The 17,446-nt window shown below is 52.9% G+C and overlaps 1 protein-coding gene across 22 annotated transcripts in view; it reads left to right on the forward strand.

Moving 5' to 3' along the window:
- Cacna1g (calcium voltage-gated channel subunit alpha1 G) overlaps positions 1 to 17,446 on the forward strand; it is a 64,785-nt gene that overhangs the window by 18,601 nt on the left and 28,738 nt on the right. For 13 of the 22 annotated variants that reach the window (XM_087910071.1, XM_087910073.1, XM_087910072.1 and 10 more), the window contains exons 10-14: positions 11,549 to 11,700; positions 12,385 to 12,570; positions 12,658 to 12,772; positions 12,852 to 13,007; positions 16,034 to 16,102. In XM_087910071.1, coding sequence (XP_087766197.1) covers positions 11,549 to 11,700; positions 12,385 to 12,570; positions 12,658 to 12,772; positions 12,852 to 13,007; positions 16,034 to 16,102 — 678 coding nt within the window. The remainder of the gene's footprint in view (positions 1 to 11,548; positions 11,701 to 12,384; positions 12,571 to 12,657; positions 12,773 to 12,851; positions 13,008 to 16,033; positions 16,103 to 17,446) is intronic. The other 9 variants (XM_087910075.1, XM_087910077.1, XM_087910078.1 and 6 more) reach the window with 1 other exon arrangement.

The following is a 17,446-nucleotide window of genomic DNA, read 5'->3' on the forward strand; positions in this document are numbered from 1 at the left end:
CTCATCTGGGTGTCCTGGCCATCCTGGGGCAGCAGGGAGGGGACTGGCCACCAGAGCCTCTCTTTTCCTGGTTTGGAACTGAGTGTGTATATCCCTCATTCCTGATCCCCATGCCAAGGCAGAGGTATTGAGAGCTCGTGACAGTCCAGCATGAAATTGGAGGGGTGTAGCCAGGGTGTGTGAAAGCAGTGAAATGTTCACTTTCCAGTGGGTTCTGAGACCCCGTAGCCTCACCTCACTGACCCCTGCCCTGGAAATGACATGAGCCTTTGGCTCTTAAACTGCCCTGTCTGGCCAGGCACACCCCTCATTATCCCATCCCAATGGCTCTACTCTCTCTTGCTCGAAGGACCCCGTGTGGAGCAGCTATGCTATGTACTGTCCTTCCGTGTCAGAGAGGTGTGTGTATCGGTGGAACCACACACCGGCTGCAGTGCCAGTGGGTGGGCATGCATGGCACTGGGTGGGCGTGTTGTGTCTGGGCTGCGTGGGGCGTGGGCATGTATGCACATACTGGTTCTGCCAGCCTCCCGCAGAGAGGTGTCTACTCTGCCAGGTGGCTGGGGGAGAGTGGGGAAGCATTTTCTCCTTCTGTGACCCAAGAGATGGCAATCTCTAACCTCTGCCACCTTGGATCCCCTAGCCTGAACTGCCACCTCCTCTCTTTCACTCAGTGCCGGCTGTGCCCGTCCTGCTCTCCCAAGGGAGCACATTTCTGGTGCCCTCCACTCTCCCCAGTGTGGGGGGGTGCACCCAGCAGTCCATGCCTGGCCAGATGCTGCTGGTGGAGGTTTTGATTACACTGGGAAGAAGCTGAGTCACACAGGCTCAAGGCAGATGAAGCTGCAGCAAGAGGGCTTTCAGTTAGATGTCAAGAAGAATGCCCCTTTTGGAAAGGAAAGAAAAGTCATTAGTTGAGGTGCTTTCAGCATCTTCTTACCCACATTCCTGAGGAAAGAGGCGACAACCCTAGCTTCCCCCTTAGCCCTTATTTTGAACGGGCAGCATCTGCTGGAGGGATAAGTTTGTCCTAGTACCTGGTGGCTGACGGCCCCATGAGGGTGAGTGGGAGTCCCCAGCAGGCTGGGCAGATGACTGGTTGCCGCCTGGCAGGCTCAGAGGGTAGGCAGGGTGGCATAAAACCCCAGAAGCTGCCATGGTCCTGTGCTTGCAGGCACTGTGGCGTGAATGTCCCACCATCTGGGCTCCTGAGCAGGCTGAAGGAGAGTGAGAAAGTAGGCAGGGCTGAGAGTCAGCGACACAGAGGGGCTGAGAGGGGAGGCAGGGATAGGACGGATGCATGGAGGGAAAGATGGAGATGCAGGGGGAAAGGGACAGAAAAGACAGAGACAGAAATGTGGAAGGAGAGATAGAGACAAGGGGACAAGAGACGGAGACAGAAGACATTTAGAGGGATGGAGGAAGACAGAAAGGACACTGAAGACAGAGACAGAGACAAAGGTCCAGATGCAAAGGAGGACAGGGACGGGGCAGGGAGGGGGAACTCAGGATTCAGATGGAGCTGACTGCAGGGGAAGTGAAGCTGATTGGAAGGAAGGCTTGCAGATGCTACTGTGGTGGCTCTTGGGCCCCAGGCTCCTGGTTTCCCTGTGGGGCTCTTAATGAAGTGATTACATCCATCAATTCTGGTATTGATCAGCTTGGGGAGCCCTGGAGAGGGGATGCTGTAAGTGATCCTGCCCTCCGCCCCTCTCAGGTGCTGTCTTCTCCTACTGCCAGCTACTCTGCCAGTTATTCAGTGTCGTTGCTGGAGACAGTGCCTGTCCCTTCCACCTTCCTCTTGATGGGAAAACATCATTTTGTTATCTCCCCCCAGAGCCCCAAGGCTGGGACCATGCTGACTTCAGCATTCCTCTGATTCCCCTATCCCTTAGCCCCTTGTCAGCAGTATTAGTGTGCCCAGAAAGATTAGTGAGAAGGACAAGGACACAGGACACTGAGGAGTACCAGAGCAAGAAAAGTGATATAGTATGACTATAGGATGAGCCATAGCATGTGTCCCACCAACAGGGGCCAGTACAGGGAGTCCAGAATGGTGAATTACCAACTTATTCACCTGTTCATCCATCTGCCCATCAGTCCATCCATCCACCCACCCATCCATCCACTCCATTTCGTTCCATCCATTTCATGCATTCCATTCCATTTCATCCATCTATCAATCCACCCACCTATCCATATATTCATCCATCCATCCATCCATCCATCCACCCACTGACCCATCCACCCGCCTACCCATCCATCCATTCCCCACACATATCCAATGTGTCAGAGTTGGACTTATGCAGTGGTGTTAAATGTTTATTGTGTAGCCCTTAATAAAGCAAAATAAACTAGGCTGGCTATCCCACTACTCACGAGGCCGAGGCAGGAAGATTGAAAGTTCAAGGCGAGCCTGCACAATTTACTGAGATTCTGTATATAAAAAGTGTAAATACTTACTTACTTATTTTATGTATATATGTGTGTGGTTGGATGGCTGTGTGTGTGTATTGTAGGAGCAGGTGCTCATGGAGGTCGGAAGAAGTGTCGAATCCCTTGGAACTGGAGTTACCAGTCAATTTTGAGCTGCTGTGAGGGTTTTGGAAATCAAACCTATGTCTTTGCAAGAGCAGTAAGTGCTCTTAACAGCTGAGCTGTCTCTCTAGTCTTCAGAATTTTTTTTTTTTTAAATAAAGGAAGGCTGAGAATATAGCTCTGGAGTAGAGTGCTTTCCTAGCACACCCTAGGCCCGAGTTTCAAACTCTAGTACTACGGAAACAAACAATCCCAACCTATTTTGCCAGTTTCCAGGTGTAAATGCTCCCACCATAGCCAAGTTCCTGGACATGGAGGTGGAAAGGGATGGACCCTGAGCTGAGTCTACAGAACAGCCAGGGTGCAGCCTTCCAAGGATGCAGCAAGGGGGAGGGCCAGAGGTTCCAGACACTAACCTAAGTGCTAGTATTCGGAATGAGTGGGGCACTGGATGTGGGCTGGCTGAACAAGTAACACGAGATTAAGTTGGGAAAAACTCAGGCCAGATCTTAAGAGGCACAGGAAGGAATTTGGCTTGTGTCGATAGGTTCTTAGCAAGGATTTTTAGCAGGTCATATGACCAGGTTTGTGTTTTATCAGAAACTTCCTGGGAACTGTGAGGAAGTAAAGTGGGAGAGAAAGAAGGGGCTGCTGCTGTGGTCCATGTTCTGTTTTCATTCCTGGAGAAAGAGAGGAGGGGGCTGGGGAGAGCCCACTGGACCCAAATCTTTAGACTTAGCACCAGGTAACTATTGGGGAGGGCAGCAAGGATGACCCCAGGCCTCCAGTGGGGAGCAGGGACTTGAGATGGTATCTGGGGGCCAAGAAGTGGCTCTGTGCCCTGTATCCCATCCAGGGTCTTTCTGTGAGTTGGGGTCTTGGAGTCACAGGCTAATTGTCTCTTCTTGGTTCTGAATCCAGTAAAGGATGGTGCTAGCCACTTATTTTAGAAGCAAGATGGCGGCATATAGGGCTGGGGAAGCTGAAGAACAGAGGGAGACTGGTGTAGTTAGCCTTTCAGGCCAAGAGAGGACAGGATGGGCACAATTCTGTTTGTCACTAGTGTCCGGACCCATCCTGTCACTGCAGATACACGTCCAGAGAAGGTTTCTATTTATAAGTGGTTGAGGCTGGTTCACAGAAAGGGAAGTGAGGGTAAGATAGGGGTGGGGTCCACACATGGTATGCCTGGACTGTTGAAGGGGGGCGTCACAGACTCCTTTTTTGGTTCTGTTGAAAGCCTGGAGCACTCTCTCTTCAGACACAGATATGCCACATAGATACTCCAAGCGTGGCATTTGAAGGCAAGGCTTTGTGAATGCCTTCTACCTGGGCCTGGCCCTTGCTTTTCAGATTGTGGACCAGGGCCCGTGGGCCTAGCAAGACTTTGGGTAACAATTCCTTGATGGCTGACCTGCCCCGTATTTTCAAGGGGTCTTGGTTGAGGGGAGTAAATAGAGTACTGTTTGGAGCTATGGGGCATCCCCTGGTTCTAGGCCTCCCCAGTTTCACATGGGGCGCACATCTTGGGCACAGCCCACTGGGAGAATTCTAGGATGTCAGAGGGTGGGGGCAGAGCTAAAGCACCTAAGCGGTGTCCTTGTTCCTTTTTGATGGCAATTCACACCCAATGCCAGGAGCTGGCCTCCAGGAAACAAAGGAGAGGTGTTCACACCTTCACAACAGGTGAGGGGAGGTAGTATTGGGAAAGGGGACAGGATGAGGGCACAGCCAGCAGCCTAGCTTGGAAATGTCCTGGGTTGGCATAGGGGCACAAGGTGATCAAGTCAGGAGTGGCAGGAATGGAAGGGAGGGCTCTGTGGAAGCCTGAGCTGCCAGAAGGTGCAGGCCTGGTGGGGGAGGGGCAAGGAAGCTGTTTCTATCGCTCAGATGACAGGCAATGAGAGCCTCCTGTCAAGGGGACGGCACAGAGAGGACAGGAGTGGGCAGGGCTGTATTCCTACTGGCAGGGTCTTTGGCCCTGGCACCCGACTGTCGGGATGGATGAAGGGCAAGCATGACTCCCAGATAACTCTGAGGCTCCAAAGCAGAATCTCCAGGGACAGTAGAGTGGGAAGAGGGGGAAGGAGCAGGTTTGAAGAGGAGGTGAAGGCTTTGTTTTGGACGTGTTGAGTTTGAGATGGCTGTGGGCCATGCTGAGAGGGCTATCAGGCAGGCGCTGGGCGTCTGGATGAGAAGCCAGGGACTTGGAGGACTTTTGTTTAGTGTCCTCTACACTCTCCCTCCAGTGACAGCTGGAGGGTGGGAAGTGAGGTGATGGTGGAGGGAGGGCATCGAGGGGAGGGGGTGGGCCTAGGATGAACTCTGTAGACTATTGGCTGAGGGGAAAAGAGACCACTGGAGAAGGGTCCCCTAGAGAGGCAGGAGATGGTTGCATAGGGCCCTGGAGACCAGGTGCAGGGCAAGGGGGTGGGCAGTCCTGGCTGAATGTTGCTAAGGCAATTAGTACCAGGAGGACTGGAAAGATCCTTCCTCACAAGGTGGGGGGTGGTAGGGGTGCAGAAACGTGACTTAGAGTTGAGTGTGCACAGAGCATCTGTTTGGGGCCAGAGCAGGAGAGCGCCATGTGAGAAACGACAGGGACAACTGATGTAAGGGAACCTAGTGCAGGTGGAGGAGGGAGGAAGATGAAGGTGCGGGCTGGGTGTGGGAAGGCACCGAAGAGGGGCCAAGTATGGGACAGAGCGGGAGAACGGGTAACTGCGGGCCGAGCGTAACACAACCATGCGGCCACCCAGCAAGCATGGACTGTTTGGTCAGCCCAGCCTCGTTTGTGGCTGACTGCTGTACTCTGCAGCTCAGAACACAGCAGAGAGGCAGGGACATGGGGACTCACCTGAACCGGAGACCTTACAGGCAGGAACCCTCTGAGATCAGTAGCATGAGATTGGCCTTCAATAGCCGACCATGGGCTCCAGGCCAGAGGCTGACCAAGAGGGTGAGGAGCAGGACTGCGACATTCCTCCTTCCTCATTCCCTTCCCTTCCTTTTTAACTTCTTTATGAGAGTCTCACTGTGTAGCCCAGGTTAGCCTCAAACTTAGGCAATGCTCCTGTCTCAGCCTCCCGAGTGCTGGGGTTACAAATGTGTATCACCATATTTCGTTGAGAGGTGCTGGGGGATCAAACCCAGGCTCCACATAAGCTAGGCAAGCACTCTATATTTGCAGTGTGTGTGTGTGTGTGTGTGTGTGTGTGTGTGTGTGTGTGTGTGTGTGTGAAAGATGGGTTATCTTATAGCCCGGGCTGACTTAGAGCTTAAAATGTAGCTGTAGCTGAGAATCACCTTGAACTCTTTATCCCTCTTCCTCCTGAGTACTGAGATTACAGGCATGGGCCACCATGCCAGGCTCAAGCCTCCAGAATTTTAAGTGGCAGGGGCCCGGGTTGGCTGTCTTGAAGCTGAGCCAGCACTGGCAGGGCTATGCCTACCTGGCAAGTATTCAGCTGGGAAACTTCTAGTAGCTGGAGAGATGGTGGAGGAGATAGAGCTAGCTGCTGGCTTAGGGATACAGGGGGAAATACAGTGAGGGGTCTGGGGGTGAAGTGCGCGGAGATGTAATATCCAGACTGAGAGCTGTATGCGGTCTGTGAGATTGTTTGGAGCTTCTCTGCCACCCTACCGTCCCCTGATTTCTCACACCCTCCAGGAGACTTGCCTTCTCCTGACTCAGGCACCCTCATCCGTCCCTGCAGCCTGCTTAGACTCTAGTTCCTGGGAACAGGAACCGGGGACAGCAAAAGCAGGGTTGAGATTAGCTGGGGAGTCCAAATTAGTGAGCAGAATCTTTTAGGACTGGTGGGGCTGCTAGGTGCTAAGGAGATGGACTAGGCATGGGGTACAGACCGGAGTGGCTTCACCCAGCCCCTTCCTAGCTCCGGTCTGGCTTCTCCACCTTTTCCTGGGAAAGACACTCACTGACTGTCAGAACCAGCTCTCAGGCCTCCTGCCGGGACAGCTGCAGTATCTCCTAATTGGTCTTCATCTCCCCTCCAAGCCATCTGCATGCTGCCACCACTGCAGCCAGATTAATCTTTTTAATACACAGACATGCACATTTCCTTCCTCCCTGCAGAAACACCAATGGCCGTGTTGTGGGCCAAGGCTGGTCCTGCTTGAGTTGTGGCTGGAAGCCACTTTCCTTGTGGGCCCTGCAGCCCCATCCTTTCCCACCTTTCCCACTCGTGACATTTTGGGTCTTGAGTACGACCCCCACCCACCCCCAGCCACCCAACCACACACATAGTCCCTGCCCTTTGCGCTACTGCTGCACCAGCTGGGGATATTTCCCATGGCTAACTCTTCTTGAGTGCCCCCACCTGTACTGGCCCACTGACTTAGCTGGCTTTGAGCTCCGTGTTGTTCCTAGCTTTTTCTCCCGTTGAGCTGTAGCTCGCAGAGCAGAGTCTGTTCTGGCACACATGAGCCCTGCTTCCCCGGTCTGGAGCCACAAGGCCACCTGAGCCTGGGCCTGAGTGTCAAGCCTTCGCAGCCTTGAACTCCCCTGTCCTACAGAGAAGCTTCACTTCAAGGTGGTGGCTCTCTGTACAACACAAGGGGTTCCAGAAAGTCTGAGCTGCTCAGGGACTTTCCCAAGGTCACACGGCAGAAAGGTTCAGAGTTGGCAGGCCTACTGTCTTTGGGTCCAGTCCCACGTTTATATCAAGAATGTCCTGTCCACAGAGGCCACTTTAAAGCATAGTCAAGGGACTTGGTATGGTAGCAAGCTGCTGACCCTGTTAACTTGCTACACAGTGATGATCGGGGAGGGCAGGTTGGGAGACGGGCAAGGAGGGACTCTAGCCAGCATCAACACAGATCAGAGATCCCGGCCTCAGTTGCAAAGGTTCAGGCTGTCAGCCACTTCTTATATAATGTATCCACTGGACCCTGACATCTAGGAATGGCAGGGGAAACCCAGTCAGAGACCTGAGAAAAGGGATCTGAAGCCAGGAAGGGCATGAGGGGGAGCCTGGAACGTGCCTCAGGGATTGAGTGGACTTTCTCTCGGAGTGTGGTAGATGTGGTATCGTGAGACTTGCAAAGAAGCCACGTAACCTCATCCAGCTCCCACACCTCTGCAAGCTTCCGTCTCTCTAGGCCTTCTCCTGTCTCTCCATCCCTTGTTTGGTTGGAAGTGTAGAGGAAACGAACTCTGGGAGGCCCTTCGTTCACTGGCACAGTACTGGGTTCTAGCAGAAAGTGACTCCACCTCTGCCCCTTGAGTGGTCAGAATTATGGCTGCAGTCCCTAGGGCCACCGTGTTACTAAGATTGTGTCTATGTCCTGTCCTGTGTTGGCAAAACATTCCCAGCCTCCGATTTAGTAGCTTGGACCTGGCTTTCTGGAGAAGGAAGGTTTTTCTGTTGGTTTGTTTTTTGTTTTTCTTCTTCCATGGATCACCAGGGGATGGACTATTGGGTTTTGGAAAAAGAGAGGCCTGGCCCTTAAGTGTGTGCACAAGAGTAGCAAGGCTGAGCCCAAATGCCTGGCTCACTGTCTACCCATACCAGGCACCCCAGCTTCTCCAAAACTGCTTGGCAGAGCTGGGTGGGGTCTTCAGCCTTTGCTGCCCCACCTCTCTGATGGAGAACCGTGGGATAGCCCTCCAGGGGTCCCTTGCACCTGCCTTCTCTCTGAACCCTTTGCTGTGTGCTATTAAACTGTGCTAGTATGTGCCCCTAGGCTATTGATGCAGACTGCCTAGGGCCCCCAGGGTGAAACCTGTGTACACACAGTAGCTGTCTCGTTAGGACCCACTTTTAGGGCAAACCCATGCATATCAAAGATATGGTGCTGGCAGGGCATGGTGGCTCAGGACTCAGGAGACTGGGGCTGAAGATGTGTGAGTTCAAGGCCAACCTGGACTGGGTTACATAGTGAGACATCCCCCCCCCTTTTCCTTGGTCTCCTGTCTCAAAAAAGTCTTGAGAGCTACTATGCTTTCAGCGGCTTGAAAGGAGTTTGATACATTTTGAGTCTTAGTGGATTTTTGAAGTACAGATTGAACTATCTTATATTCATTTGCAGAGTTTGGGCCGGGTAGTAGTGGCACTCGCCTTTAATCCAGTACTTGGTAAGCGGACCTCTATGAGTTCGAGGCCAGTCAGGTCTACAGAGCTCGTTCCAGGATAGCCAAAGCTACACAGAGAAACCCTGTCTTGAACCCCACCCTAACCTGGAAAAAAATGTTTGGAACCAGAAGTGTTTTAGATTTGAGAGTATTTCCATGTGCATGATAAGATATTTTAGGGACAGGGCCTGTGTCAGAGTTCATTGATGGTTCATATACTCCTTGTACACACAGCCTGGTTTAAAAATTCTATATTTTGAGAATACTTGTGTTTTTGTTTTGTCTCTCTCTCTCTCTCTCTCTCTTTTTTTTTTTTTTTTGGTTTTGGTTTTATAATAGGGTCTTATTATGTAGTCCTGACTGGTCTGGAACTCGCTAAGTAGACCAGGCTGGCCTTGAATTCACAGAGATCTGCCTGTCTCTGCCTCTGGGTACTAAGGTGTGTGCTGCAATTGAAGGCATGTGTCACCCTGCCTAGCTGGTATCCTTGTTCTGACTGTGATCTGTCACGTGGTCAGGTGGAAATTTCCGCTTGTAGCATTACATTGGTACTCAGGAAGTTGTAGGTTTTGAATTTGGGGTTTGGGTTTAGAGAAGCTCAATCTATGTACTCTCTGGGACATAAAATCCACTCCCTGTGATTCTACTTCATGCTGCTTTCATGTCTGCTTGTTCTTGACACGCACCTCTGTAGCAGATGTGTTCTGTGCTCGGCTGTCATTTGTCTGAATTCCCCGGGCTCCTTACTGTCTCTGTGGCTTCAGTCTAAATCCTCATTGTTTAGTGTTGTTGGGGTCAGAACAGCGTGAGATTCGCTTTCCCTGGATCCTCCTGCCCTCTGTCTTAGAACCCATTCCCACCATCTCTTAGCTTCTGCTGCTGCCCTATTGCATAGGCAGAGGAAGGTTGTTAGGTGGGTGGCAGGTGAAGAAGCCTGCTCAGGCCAGGAGCCCGTGAGGCCATACCTGTGTGTTCAAGGCTCAGGGAGGAGGGTTGTGTAAGTGGGGTAGGCTCACTGACAGTAGCAACTTGGTCACTGGATTTTGGAGTACAGAGTGGGGTCAGAAGAGGTCTGAGCGCTGGGCTTTATCTGCACTTAAATGGCCTCTTCCCTGCTTTCTGCACTGTGTTGACCCTGGAGGGGCCAAAGGTCCGGCCTTGGTGTGACCCTATTAACTAGAGCTGGTTACCGTGTCCTCTTAGGACTCAGAGCTGGTGAATCAAATACTCACTCAAGATCCACCAGAGCAATGGAGGGCTGAAAGAGCTCCCCTAGGAGCTCAGATGACCCTCAGACACCCAGGCCTGCCTTTAGGAAGAACCCCATGCATGGGCTGAGAGTGTATGTAGTACGACCCCACCCCACCGCCCCCAATGTCCCAGCCCACTAGTGAGAGGCCCTTTCCTTCCAGCTCTCTAACTTCCCTCCCAGCCTGGTCACACAGATTGGGGCCATTAAGATACATTTGGTTGCACCGAGGACCTGGCTTCATGCTTGGGCAGCCAGACGAGTCATCTGGGTAAACAGGAGGTGTCTGATGGAATGAGGGCCTCATTTGGCTGCTTCTTCCCTTTTCTTTCTCCCCGCCTCCTTCTGGTTTTTCGAGACACGGTTTCTCTGTGTAACCGTCCTGACTTTCCTGAAACTCACTTTGTAAACCAGGCTGTCTTTGAATTCACAGAGATCCAGCTACCTCTGCCTCCCAAGATTAAATGCACCCTCCACCACTGCAAAACTGAGGGTATTTCTTGTAATTCAGCTTCATGGGCGGGTGGCTACTATGCACCTTGGGCTTTTGGTTTGTTGCTCACCTGTCAGGTGGATAGTGAGCCCACTGAGCGAAACACATCCCTACCTACATCCCAGCCCTCAACCAAGCCATGCACCTCCCTTCTCCTTCAGCTAGAATGATAGCTTCTCTTGCCTACTCACCTCTCCCCGACCCCGGGGCTCTCCTGGGAGACCCACTCACCCTTTGGAGTTCATCACTAGTGCTCCCTCCCAATAGCCTTTCTCCACGTCGTCTCCCCTCATCTTGCCCTGAACATCCAGATTTTCTATCTGGATCATATGTTTTGGCACCAAGGCAGGTTCTAAGGTCCCTTGTGGTTATTCAACCGTTTAGAGTGTATACAACTTGTTTCCAGCCAGACACGGGGCTCCTGGGAGGCGTGCTTTTTACAGCTCTTTCAATGCCTGGTACATTGCTAGCCATACAGCAGGCACTTCCTTCATACTGGAGGGAAGGGGCTAGTGAGCTGGAACAAGCAGAAGAGACGGCTTTTGTCATCTGTTCTTCGGAGGGCCTCGCTAGGATGCATTCATGATCCCTTCTCAGACCTTTACTTGTAGTGTTTTACAGTTGGCCAGAGAGGTAGGGAATCTTACTGAAGGTCACAGCGTGAATGGCAGGACAGGGTGAGGATTAGTCCAGATACCATCAGGCACAAGATGCAGATGCATCCTCATTCTGGGGATCGCCCTCCTGCTTGCTAACACACGTGTGACCAGGAGCGTGTACATTTGCAATTTATCTGGGAGGAAGCAGGCGTAGCCTTTGTTATTTGGAGCAGGCTGCCAAGCTCATGGAGTAGCTGTGGTATATGTATGGCTGCATGGGCTATAAGGTGAGGTATGCCCCCACTTAGTCATTTAGTGTACCCTGTTAGTCTGTGTCTTAATACAGAAACTGAAAAATCTTAGACCCCCTAGGAGAAACCACAGAACTCACACAGTAGCCCCCTAAAAACCATTAGTCTTGGGACCTGAGATCCAGCTCTGGGAATGATCCCAGGGTGGCTGTCCTTCAATACCATTCTTCTTAGATACTCCCTAAGGTTGCCATTCGGGCTTCTCCTCTCCCTGGGGCTATGGGTTTTGGGGATGAGTCTACTACATATGCCACTGTTCTCTAGCCTGAGGAGCTCACCAACGCCCTGGAAATCAGCAACATCGTCTTCACCAGCCTCTTCGCCTTGGAGATGCTGCTGAAGCTGCTCGTGTACGGCCCCTTCGGCTACATCAAGAACCCCTACAACATCTTCGACGGCGTCATTGTTGTCATCAGGTACGACTGCCCCTCCTGCCTTTATCTGAAAGAGAGTCAGATGGGCTGGCTTGGGGTGGGAGACATGGCCTCAGCATTCCACCCTTTATCTTCTCTCTGGGTCTCACCATGTTGTCCTAGAGCCCAGGCCCCTTTTCCGTCTGCCCTCCTTACATCTAGCTCTTGTCCTCAACCCTACCCAGGACTGGGATGGGTGAGGATCAGAGAGTTGGCTCTCAAGTGGGGTTGGAGGAAGAGTGAGATGCCGTCAGCTTCTCTGCTCACAAAGTGCTTGGAAAACCAACTCAGACGCCCAGCGACTTACTTTAGGGTTTCCAAGACCTGGAAAGAATTCCATCCCCCACCCCCAACCCAGGGCCAGAACTACTTTATTGGTTTCTGGAATTGGCTTTAGATTTCATTAGAAGAGAACAAAGCAAATATTCCACAACTTGATGCTCTTGCATTGGTGGGATTTAAGGAGAGGGCTGCCTGTTGCCAGGACATGATCTCTGGCTGAGAGGGGAGGGTCAAGCAAGCAGGAGCTGTCACCTGGATTTTCAGCTCCTCTGAAGCCAGACATACTGTGCCTGACCTTGTTCCAAGCTGTGCTGGGCGGCTGGGTCTCAGAGGTCACCAGCGGGTCCTCAGAAAGGGAAGTCAGGCTACAGGGGTGTCGGGACTCAGGCTGCCTGCCTCCCACAGTGTGTGGGAGATTGTGGGCCAGCAGGGAGGTGGCCTGTCGGTGCTGCGGACCTTCCGCCTGATGCGGGTGCTGAAGCTCGTACGCTTCCTGCCGGCACTGCAGCGGCAGCTCGTGGTGCTCATGAAGACCATGGACAACGTGGCCACCTTCTGCATGCTGCTCATGCTCTTCATCTTCATCTTCAGGTGGGCACACTGCGGGCCAGGAGTGGGGTGGGGCTAGAGGCAGGAGCACAGGACCCTGACCCGATCTGCAACTTCCTGTGTCTCCAGCATCCTGGGCATGCATCTCTTTGGCTGTAAGTTTGCATCGGAACGGGATGGGGACACGTTGCCGGACCGGAAGAATTTTGACTCCCTGCTCTGGGCCATCGTCACTGTCTTTCAGGTTCAAGGGTCATAGGGCAGGGGTGAGCTGGGGAGGTTGGGCATGCAGTCAAGCCCTGACTCCTGTCCCCTGCCCACAGATTCTGACTCAGGAGGACTGGAATAAAGTCCTCTACAACGGCATGGCCTCCACATCGTCTTGGGCTGCCCTTTACTTCATCGCCCTCATGACGTTTGGCAACTACGTACTCTTTAACCTGCTTGTCGCCATTCTGGTGGAGGGCTTCCAGGCAGAGGTAACCCCCTGCCCTGCTCATCTCACCCTAATGAGGGCAGTCTCCTAACTCCCAAAAGGGATGGCTGTCTCTTCTCTCTGCTGCTGACTATGAGGCCTAGGAGACTCTTTGGACTAAGCCAGGGTGGATCTGGGGTGGGGAGTGCTGGGCCTTTTGAAGCCTGTCTTCAGGGGCGAGACAGGAGATGGCTGTGTGGGTTGTAAGCCGGCAGGTTATAGGGTCCTTTTAGTCAGCTAGGTCCTTCCCCAGAACGACAAGCCAAATTTGGGGACCTATATGGCTGGATCCCAGAGCATGGGCCTTTATGGTACATGTAGGGAGGACCCATCTGGGCTGAGGGGTGTGGGAGGCTTGTGTGCAAATCGTCTGAGCACAGGCTGAGCTGATGAAGATACCACCAGGGCCCTGGGCAGGGCTGAGCTGCCCAGGGTGAGAAATGAGCCCAATTAGCTGCAGGCATGGCAGAGATGAGCGTCCTATTTCCAGCCCAGACTCCATCACCTCCGTCACAGGCAGCGTCATCGATTAATATTGATTCACATTGATCCTGCCCCGGCTGTGCCAGGGCACAGCTTCTGTCCCAGAGACCTACCTCCTTCTCCCTCAGCTCTGCCCGTCTTCCCACCCAAACTCTCATCCCCACTCCGTCACGCCAGCACCTCAAACAGGGCAGGTTGACCCAACCTAGAAATTCACCAGGCTGGGCCTGGAGAAGCTCTTGGTCCAGTTCTCGCTGGGTGACCCGGATGGAAACTCCCGCTGCGGCCTGGTCTATAAATACCCAGCACACGGTGGAAAAACAAAAATCTATTTTCCGACTCTTTCCCAGTCTTGCAAGGGAGGGCTGCTCCCCCCTGGGCCGGGCTGGGCTGAGGGGGTGCGGGTGTTGGGCACTAGCGGTGTGCAGGAGGGAGCATCTGTCCCTCACTGGCCCTTCTCCACTTCCTTTCAATTGTGTAGTTATCCATGACCACATTTCCTCCCTGCTGAGTGGCGCAAAGGCAGCTTGAGGTGTGTGGGGGAGGCTTTAGTGATAGGTGGGTGGGTCTCTTGCAGTGCCAGTATGCCGCTGGCACTGTCCTTGCCATAGGACGCTTCTTTGAGGTTTCCCTTGGACCTCAAGATTTGAGAGATACCACAGGGTTCTCCCAAGAGCGTCATGATTGGTAGCCGCTAGCTGCCTGCCAGAGTGAAGAGTTGAATGGGGAAGGGTCTCTTCAGTCCCTTCCAAAAGCAATTTGTGATGACTGAGTTTACTCTCAGGCTCTCAGGGGAAAAAATAATCCTGAAGGAAGTAGAAAATACCTTAGCCTTTCTTCCCTCATCTAGCTCCCATGGCAGACCTGGGGTGTCCAGCATAGCTAGCTTAGCCCCTTCCCCACCAACTGGCTTTCACAAACACCTTGCTAAATTGAATGCAGCTGAGCTGGCCTGGTTGCTAGGCAGCAGCAATGACTGAGTGTGGGAACAGAGCTGCCAGGCCCTTAAGTCTGGCCTGGTCACCCTGGCCCTGCTGGGGGCCTGAGAGCTTTCCCAGCATGGGAAGGATTGACAAGGGCCTCACAGGAGATTCCCTCCTAAACCTCCATAGAGTAAGTGCCCTTCCCGGGGAAAGTGTCACCCAGGGCCTGGGGCCTTCAAGGGCTGGGTTGATGCTTCAGGTAAGGTGTATAATAGAGGAAAAATTTCAAGGTTAAGCCTCCTCTCCCTGGGGTGGGCTGCAGCTATAGCCCTGCAGGGGCTGGACCAGTGGCTCCACTGTCCTGCATGGGGTGTCATTCAATGCTGATGGCTTGGGCACCTCTGGAACCTCCTACCCTTTCCTCTGTTGGGTTTCCATAGGTCCCACGGTCTGGCAAGAGGGGCTAGTTTTGGGGTCGTGATAACCTGGAATACTGTTTTGCTTTTATGAACAAGACAACCCACCTCAGTGGAAGGAGCAACTGCCCCATTTTGGCGAGCCTCAGCGGGAGACCTCAAGGGTAGCTCTCCTGCTGGCCTTAACATCCTGCTAAGAGTGGGTTGGGGGTGACTTTGGGGACAGAGCCTGCTTGGCTGCTGATTTCCTGATTCCCAGGGGGTAGTGCCCTGAATTCCTGTATATTTGTCATCCATGCACTTAATTAGATGAACAAGCAGCAGGCCCTGTGTGTAGCCATTAATTGATACTAAACAACATCATGGCCGCCATCCCACTGTTCCTTGTCACTTCTCATCCTGCCCTGGGCATATGCATCCATTCTGACTTGAGAGGACTAGGGCTGAGAGTCTTAGAAACGATGAGACCGGACTCTGCCCTGCATCGAGGCCCTGGTCCTAGCTTTTATCCGCTTCTCCATCCCTCCCTCTTCCCATTCCGACCCTTGCAGCCCACACAGACACCTTGGAACAGAGAGAGGGGAGCCGTGCTCTCAGCGGGAGATGTGGGGCGCAGCCCACAGTCTCTAACTCTGCACAGGATGGGGCAATTTCCTTAACTTCTGTGACCTCAAGTGCCTACCCTGCAAGATGCTTGTAAAGGTGCCATTTCCCACCTTGCAAGGACATGAGCTTTGTTCATGAGCCGTTGAAGGCTGGGTGTGGTGGCACACGCACCTGTAATCCTAGTCCTAGGCAGAGGCAAAGGGACCGTGAGTTCCATTCTCGTCCGAGCCGTGCAGTGAAACCTTGCCTCAGAAGTCAAGGACTGTGGATACGGTTCAGTGGTAGAACACTTGCCTGGCATGGTCAAAGCCATGATTTTGACCCCTAGTTCCACAGAAAAGCACAGTGGCTACTCTTGCAAGGATTATTGGAGGACTTGATCCTTGCTACACTTGCCTTCCCTTTGTGGCCTCTGCCTTCACCCTTCAGATTCATTCAGGCCTGGGAGCCTGAGGCTGAATTCTCGAAGGCTGTCCTGTCCCACTCCCCATACCCCATGTCCTTCATTTCCTTTTCTTCATCCTCTTGGGACATTGCTGATCTATTGAAGGCCTGAGCGCCTGTGAACAGCAGCCCTCCCCTACCTCCCCCTCTCCCTGTAGGAAATCAGCAAACGGGAAGATGCGAGTGGACAGTTAAGCTGTATTCAGCTGCCTGTCGACTCCCAGGGGGTAGGTATGCGATCACGAGTCGGCATGCCCCTGTGCCCAGTGCCCCCTCCACTCTGCCCCTGTGTCTCTGTGTTCCTGTTCATGCTCAGCTGTTGTGCAACCTGTGGTCGCCGTGGTGGTCATTGGTGTCATGAGGTTTGCTTTGATTTTAAGTCCCTTCCCCCCCCACCACCACCTTAAGGACACGGAAGGGAGGAGCTTCTTTACCTCTGCCCACATCAGGTTGCAGAGGGCACATTCCCATCCCTGCCAGGCCTGTGGATGGGCCAGAAAAGGAAGGGACTTAGAATCCTCTATGTGCACATGTATGTGGGCACCGCATGCGTGCCTGCCCGCACCTGGGTCCTGAAAGAGCCTGAAACATCTGGCCTCGGTGGAAGGAAGACCTGTGGTCATAGAACATGCTCCCTCATTCTTTTCCCCGTCACCCCTTGCCCTGGTCTCCACTGGAGGTCCCACAGATAGCTCAGCTCAGGACAAGTCTTTGGAGAATGCAGGGATGGGGTGTAGCTCTGGCCGTACTGTAACTAACACGATTTTAAAGCCACATTTGGGCCTCTGACCACCAATCATTGAATTAAATCTTACCAGCCATCTCTGAGCACGCCTCTCCATTTGGCCCCTCAAGCCAAACCTGTACTTTGCTGTTTCCTGCAATGACACTAGAATTTGGGGCGAAGCCAGGCTTCCCATGGGACCCCATAGGGCTATGCATCCCTAGCAGCCCCCTGGAGATCCCACTCGATAATTAAAGGCCTCGTTAGAGATGTAAACTGAGTTAATGAAAATGATCCCCTGAGATGCCAATTATCCAGTATTTATGCCCTTATCAAAAGTAGCAATCAAGTATTTTTTAATAACTTCTTAAGGAAGAGTGTATAATTACTGGGAAACCTACTGACCTGCTAAGAAGGAAGGGAAAAAAATCTATCCCAGAGACAGAGAGAGAAGTAGAAACGGGGCCAGGAAGAAACTGGAGCTTGGGGTAGGTGGAGGCCAGGGGTCAAGGGACTCACGTGCCATCTTTGTGCTAAGTTGCTCTGGCTTGGGTCTTTCTGTTTCCTTCACAGGTCCACAGGTATGAGGTTGAGGGAGGGGTGACCTGAGGTGAGGAGAAGGGGTCCTGAGTAGGCTTTTGGAATTGGGGCTGTAGTGACTACTTTACCCTGGTTCTCAACCCCTCTGGCTTATGCCACCTGCCCATCCAGCCACCCCTTGTCTCCTCAGTTAGTATTAGTGCCAGTCCAGCCAGGCTGCCTGTGCTGTGGGCTTGGTTAACCATGGCCTTTCGTAAGGTTTGGCTGGTGGGAGGCAGAGGCATCAGCCATGGGAAGCCCCAGGCCC

Source organism: Myodes glareolus, chromosome 9 (genome assembly GCF_982192425.1).
Source record: "Myodes glareolus chromosome 9, mMyoGla1.1, whole genome shotgun sequence".
In the NCBI taxonomy this organism is placed as follows: Eukaryota; Metazoa; Chordata; class Mammalia; order Rodentia; family Cricetidae; genus Myodes; species Myodes glareolus.